The 7,177-nt window shown below is 44.9% G+C and overlaps 1 protein-coding gene and 1 pseudogene across 1 annotated transcript; one reads left to right on the top strand and one right to left on the bottom strand.

The window, feature by feature from the left end:
* The first annotated feature begins 426 nt into the window (after nucleotides 1-426).
* LOC136481186 (GDP-mannose transporter GONST1-like) lies at nucleotides 427-3,916 on the top strand (annotated as a pseudogene).
* A 616-nt stretch (nucleotides 3,917-4,532) lies between these two features.
* LOC136481193 (uncharacterized) lies at nucleotides 4,533-5,285 on the bottom strand. The gene has a single exon (XM_066478551.1). It carries the CDS (start codon nucleotides 5,167-5,169, stop codon nucleotides 4,792-4,794), a length of 378 nt encoding a protein of 125 aa, XP_066334648.1. The 5' UTR covers nucleotides 5,170-5,285; the 3' UTR covers nucleotides 4,533-4,791.
* Nucleotides 5,286-7,177: the final 1,892 nt, after the last annotated feature.

The raw sequence follows: 7,177 nt of genomic DNA, 5'->3' as shown, positions 1-7,177 counted from the left end.
AATATTCATACGCTTACGAATTTATCTATGTGCATTTAAAAATACCGACACAGGCCCGGTAAGCAAGCGTCCGAGCGGACCCACGGCCAGTTGTAAGCTTTAAGTTTATAGGTGTACTAAAACATGGGCTACACGTCCACGTGTCCAAACCCTTTTTGACCTGCCTTGCCGCCTGGTGACTTGAGTTTGACTCCAACAGTTCCCGTCCACACTGTTCTACTCCCGCCTCATTTGATTTGAGATTTGACCATAGCCTCCGCCTTCGCCTCGTCCCTCCCGCCGAGCCCGATCGACCTCCCTTCCGCCGCACGCCGGCTTCCCTCCTCCTACGCGCCCCGAGGCCGCGGGCCGCGGCCGCGTTGACCCCCGCGCCTCCTCCTCCACCACCACCGCATCGCCCCCTTTGCGTCCTCCCCAAGCCCCTTCATGCCGTCGAAAGGCATCTCCTCTCCCCTTTTAGCTCCCACCGTTCACCGCCCGCTTCCCCCACCGCCTCTCCCCTTCCTCCCCTCCGTCTCTTCACCTCCAGCCACCGGCAACTCCGCCGGCCTCCGCCTTTCTTTCTCTGCGCCGGACGGCCGGAGGCCTCCTTCCAGGTAACGCCAGCTTGCTCTCGTTCGTTCGATCATGTCCACGGACTCGTTGCAGTTGGTGTCCTGATGGGATGGGGGTGGACGCGTTGCAGTTCCAGGTGCGGCGTCCATGTCACTGGAGTTCAGGTCCGAGTGCGATGACATCGAGGAGGCCAAGTCCCCCAGCAACACCAGCGTCGCCGCTGTCGCCGTCAAGAACGTCGACGCCTCGGTCTACAAGATCATCCACGGCTACCTCAAGCAGAAGAACAACTCCATCATCAGAGTCGCCGCCAATGTCGCCAGGAAAGCGGCCTCCAACAAGTACGTCTAGTAATTAACACCCCCGCTCGATTTCTCTGTGCTACGTTCACCGGGGAATTGTAATTTGTAATTGGGAAATTTGCCAACCGCTTCGCGTGCTGTGTCCAGATTATCGAGGAAGACCTCCGATGTCTTCGACACCTTGCTTCAGAAGCAGCAGAGCAAGTTGGGAAACAAGGCCGGGCCGTTGCTTTCTGGGATCTGTTACTGCATCACCTCCTGCAGCATGATATTGCTCAACAAGGTGGTTCTCTCCAGCTACAACTTTGATGCTGGAATATCGCTGATGCTATATCAGGTGATTCGGTGCATTCTGCGGTTTTATATATTTATACGGCTTGAGATTTTGTAGTCCAATGCCATGCACTGCAACTGACCATATCTCCCTTTGTGGTTCAGAATCTTATAAGTGTGGTCATTCTTCTCATACTTGAGCTCTTCCATGTCATTTCAACGGAGGAACTCACATGGAAGTTGATAAAGGTCTGGATTCCGGTGAACCTTATTTTCATCGGTATGCTACTAACTGGAATGTACAGGTACTTCCTGCACAACTCTGCATATAGTACATGCTACATGATGAACCTGTCAGGACAAATGTGACAGTATCCCATCCTTTTTTCATTTCTAAGTTGTAGTTGTCTCAGTTCTGAAGTAAACTTTATTGGTATGGTAGGCTTGCAGTACTCTTGATTAACCCTCCTTTTCTCTTTGACTCTGCAATTCTTCAGTTTGAAGTACATAAACGTCGCAATGGTGACAATATTAAAGAACATGACAAATATTATAACGGCTATAGGAGAGATATATATATTCAGGAAAGGTCAGAATAAGAGGGTTTGGGCTGCACTGTTTCTGATGGTAGGTTCATTCTTGCTCGACACGCCCCTTGTTTTGCTTCCGTATATCAAATTAATGACTTGATTATTGATCTTCACGAAGAATTTATGCACGATTTGTTTACTTGAGCAGCTTATGTCTCTCTTCCTTTGCAGATTGTATCCGCTGTATGTGGGGGGATTACAGATCTCTCTTTCCATCTAGTTGGCTACACGTGGCAAATTCTGAATTGCTTTCTAACAGCAGGCTACTCGGTTAGTTCATTTTGTGCTAATAGTTTTACACATCTATAATCTCAATGGATTGCTGTGCTTAGGTTGCTGTGATGCATTCGAATCTTTGGCTTTTAATTGTATCATCAATTAATTCATAGCACAATTCACTTTAAGTCCATATTCAACACCAGAACAATATCAAGCTTAAGTCAACCTTATTGATTCTTTTTTATGAGGTCAATCTTGTTTGTTCTGCTGTGTCTCCAGCATCTCTAATATGCGATCCTTTTATAACAGCTTACACTAAGGCGCTTGATGGATACAGCTAAACAATCAACAAAATCTGGCTCCCTCAATGAAGTTTCTATGGTGTTACTCAACAATGCGCTCTCAATTCCATTCGCACTCATTTTGGTTGTAATCTTCGATGAGTGGGAATATGTTTATCAAGCGTAAGAATTTCGTCTTGTTGCATGTTAACCATACCTTTTTAAATAAAAATAAACTTTCATGGTGTGGACTAAGTACTTGGTCAGAGTCGTTTGTTAATTGAAAGAACCTAGGAGGAGCTCTGCCTCTCAATTAAGAAAAGAAAGAGAGTTTATGTACAGAAAGTGCCATCGGCACAAGAACCCCCAAAGGGCGTGCATAGTAAAGTAAAGACACAGTGCACACGTCCTGGGGGATAAGCTACAAGGTCTAAGTCAGGTTGTTAAAGACCCTAGAGCGTAGGTCGATGTCCTCTTTGGTTTTGAAGGCCACCTGCCGGGCATCCATCACCAAATTTTGGAAAATCCTTATGTTTCTTTCCTTCCATATGTTCCACATTGTATAAATAACAACCCCATTGAAGTGTCTTCGTCTCTGCCTTGAGATCTTGGCCGCCCCCTCTTCCCACCACGCCCTTATGTTAGATGACTGCACCCTGAGTTGTTTGTTAATGTATTTATGTATTTATTAGCATTTAGAGTAGTTAACTCTATTGATTTGATCATAGACATATTTTTTGAAAGCAGATCATAGACATGCTATGCATCAACTTTTACCTGTTTATTCCAGTTTAGTCAAAACATATTAAACTTCATTTCGTCATACTGCACAATAAACTTAAACTTCCTTTCATAAAAAAGTGTTTTGAATTTGCTCACAAAAAAAATGCTTTAATCTCTGCAATCAACTTTTGGGAACAAGCGCTGGCTCGTTTGGTAGAGCGCACCAGTCGAGAGCGACGCCACCTGGGCTCGAACCCGGTGCCCACCTCCTTTCTAGCGAATTGCCAGTACGCCCTGGCCTATCTTTTTTTAAAAAAAAATCTCTGCGACCAACTTAAATATGGAAGTCAAATGAGATGCACCAAGAAAACTAACAATTTTTATCATCACAAATGGTTGCCTCTAGGGTACAACTATCACTGTCCATGCTTCTTCATTTGCACATATATGACTTTCATTTGATTTGCAGTGAAGTTATCAGAGAGCCTATGTTCTGGGTTGTTGCAACAGCTAGTGGTTTGCTAGGTCTAGCCATCAGCTTCTCATCAGTGTGGTTTTTGCATGAGACTGGTCCAACAACGTACAGGTGAGACGGCAGTACTAATCTGTGGTGCCCACAAAAATGTTTTCATAAAAAAGAGAAGAGATCTGCGCTCCTGTGAGCAGAGAAGTCCTTATCATTTTGTTCTCTTTTTCAGTCTTGTTGGTTCTCTGAACAAGATACCCATTTCGATTGCTGGTATTTTGCTGTTCAATGTCCCTGTAAGCGTTGAAAATTTCTATAGCATAGTTTTTGGTAAGTATTTATTTTGTCCATGATATTTTTCTAATGTCCTTCTTTTTACCCATGTTACCCTAACGATGTCACATTTCTGCATGTTCTCACCAGGTCTTTTTGCTGGGATATTCTTTGCAAAGGCAAAAATGTCCTAACTGTCCTGTCCCTGTGTGGTTGTAAGCTGTAACATGAAAAGTTCCTGCGACAGCTCTGCCTCTGTACAGAGATATGATCAGTCTATCAACTGTACAGAGATATGATCAGAGTTCATAAATTTTTTACATCCTTTCCCTCCATTCAAAGGGTATGTGCCCTCAGTTTTGTAACATGACAATCAATGCCAAGGCAGAAGGAACTCTGCAAGGCGAATCAGCAACTGGAACTCCACTCATCTGATCAAGAAATTGAGCAGGACGATTATACTACACAATAAAGGAAGGACTTGTGTTTCCGACTTGGTTGTCAACCGATCATCTCCAGGAATTCCTTGCGAAAACATCACTGATCGATTCGGTTTATATACCAATACTTCTGTTGGGTTACTGGGTCTGTTGTGTCTCAAAGAGAGGTAAATCTTTTTATCTGAGACTGATATATATATATATATATATATATATATATATATATATATATATATATATATATATATATATATATATACACACACCATATCTGGAATTCTGGATTCAGTAGAGTCCATAATTCCTAAACTGTAAAATTGTAAATTGGCGCAGCAAAGCCAATCGATACTTGTTCAGTTGTTCTCAAGTTACTGTTGCTATACCAAGAGTAAAGTACGATGGGAGACAAATCAAACATGGTCAGCTAAGTAGCTTAACCATTGTAATAACCCATTTGTCATATACTTAGCTGGGAAAAAAAGAATCACAGGTGCAGCGGGAAGTAAAGTATATTACATTATATGACATCAAAGATCACTTGAGTTTTTGGGGGGAGCGAGAGTAACCTCACACCACGACACGTATATATGCGCAGCCAAATTTTTTTCCCCCAAAGCCAAAATCCAGCTTTGAGTTCGACAATCCATAAACCACGCACACTTGACATGTTCAGCTGCTTTTCTTGGCGAAGAACCCGCCGAGGCCGCCGAGGTTGAACCCGCCGCTGCTGCCGCCGTCGTCGCCGCCGGCAGCCTTCTTGCCTGCGGTGGTAGCGGCGCCCTGCGGCGGCGGCTTGGCGCGGGAGGAGGCGGCGGCCGGCGCGCCGCCGACCTTGTTGAGGAGCGGGTCCGTCTCCAGCAGCTGGTCCTTCTTGAAGATGAAGCCCAAGATGGTCTCGCCGAACCCCTTCTCCTCCTTGGCCGGCGCCGGGCCGCCCCTGGTGGCGGCGGGCGGCACGGCCAGCACGGACCACCGCGCCGGCCGCGTCCTCCCCGAGGTCGGCGCCACGGCCGCCGCCACGGTGCTGCCGAACGCCACCGACGCCATGCTAAAAGCTAGCTTCTTTGCGAGCGATCGGGAACTCGGGATGAAATGAAACAATGGTCTTTTTCTTCTTCTCCGTGAGGCGGCGAGGGGTGGGCATATAAGCCGGCGTGGTGACTGGGCAGGTGGTGGTCGTGATGGGGAGGGCGAGGCGGCCACAAGCGGCTTATCCGGCCGCGGCGGCTGTGGGGTGGGGGTGCGGGCAGGCGCAGCGGACGTGGTGAGGTCGGCGCGCGCGCGCGTTGCTTGCTGCCGGCTGCCGCTGCGAGGAGCCGATCGGGCCGCAGAAACAGCGGAGGTGGACGTGGCTGGACCACGGGCACAGGTGCGGCGGGCCAAGTGGCCGGGGAGCGCGAGAGGACCGTCTTTGTCTTGGCCTCTTTGGGGCAGTCCGGGGGCCGATTCGTCTTGTTCCCAACCTTCTTTTTTTATTTGATGGCAACAAGTCTGGTTCCCAACTTGAGCGCAAGTGCCGGCACATACGACTGGAACCACTTGTGTTTTTCAGCGGAGACGCACTGCCGTGCACACGGAGTACAGTGCTGCATAGGCAGAGTGCGTTTTTGAGTTTTCCAGATGGATGTACAGTGAGCGTGGTCCTACTTAGGATTAGGAGTACATACTGCAGACTTCAAATTATGAATTCGATTCATATTAGGTTGCTATATCAACTTCCGTTTTCGTATTTAGTTGAAGAAATTGGTTCGACACAAAAACAATAATTGCGTAGAAAATAGTGTCTCGTAGCGATTGTTGTGTGTTGTGTCATACTTCCTCCGTTCCAAATTATAAGTTGCTTTGACTTTTTTTTTCATCCATTTTTCTATGTATCTAGATATATTATAATACCTAGATGCGTAGCAAAATAAGTCAAAGCGACTTATAATTTAGAACGAAGGCATCTAATTCAGAGCGGTGGAATGCCTATGCGTTGCAATAATACGGAGTAGAACTCAACACATGTTTCTAGGTAATTTAAATACAAACTGTTATATATCATATAAATATAACTTCATAAGCCATAAAGGTTGACATCATAAGGCATAAGAATGGGGGTTCTCATCGTTAAAGAAAACCATTCTTGCCATAACCATGTACGAGGATAGCGATGTCTCATGGATTTTGATCATCAGACTTCGCAGTGCAAGACAATACGAGCAACCACTTTAAGTTTTTTCCCTTTAGTAGTTGAAAAAGGAGGTTGTTGACTGGGTATTTTTAGATGTATCTTTAGTCCGAGATTCTGTGTTGCTTAAAGCATACTAGGTCACATTCTTCCTTACTTATTTCTTTTGCAATAGTTGTGTGTAGCGCCTTGTTATATAGTTGGAACTTTTATTAAAAAAACTCCCTTCACCTAAAAAACCATATAGTAAAAATAGAACTTGTCTACATAGGAGATTACCAAAATTGCTACAAATGGATTGTGTAGGTACACCCATAAGCCATGGCTTCAATAATTTCTTTCCCAATGCCACCTGAGTTGTACTAATGTGTAATCATGTCGAGCTAATCATCAAAGGCTTTTTCTTATAAAGTGTGTATTTGCCTTATATTTCTCTATGCAAACTCCCATTATGAAAGAAAAGAAAGAGTAATGTGTAGTAGTTTCCTTTGGCCAGTTTAGCTTTGCATATAACTCTATATAATACATTCTTTATGCCACTTGAAAATGTCCTCATCTCTTTGGATAAGTGCTATTAACATGGTTGAATAGTTTGCAACAGATACTAATGTCATAAGGATCATTATCTACAGAAGTAGGACCATTAACTTTAATACTCCCTCCGTTCCTTAATATAAGACATATAGATTTCTAAAGGAAATTCCAAAATATAGGTACGCATCAGCTCCCACGCCGATTAGTTTGGAAACATTCCCACCGTACATAGCACATGCCCCAACCAATCCATTAGATTTACGAATCTTTTTTTTCTTAACAGAACGATCGATACCTATCGTACATATGCATTCCATCAAGTCTGGCACGCGTATCTCCGTAGCTTTGTTT

This window comes from Miscanthus floridulus, chromosome 1 (genome assembly GCF_019320115.1).
Source record: "Miscanthus floridulus cultivar M001 chromosome 1, ASM1932011v1, whole genome shotgun sequence".
In the NCBI taxonomy this organism is placed as follows: Eukaryota; Viridiplantae; Streptophyta; class Magnoliopsida; order Poales; family Poaceae; genus Miscanthus; species Miscanthus floridulus.
The sequence above is the reverse complement of the archived record's forward strand: the minus strand, read 5'-3'. Positions and strand labels throughout refer to the sequence as shown.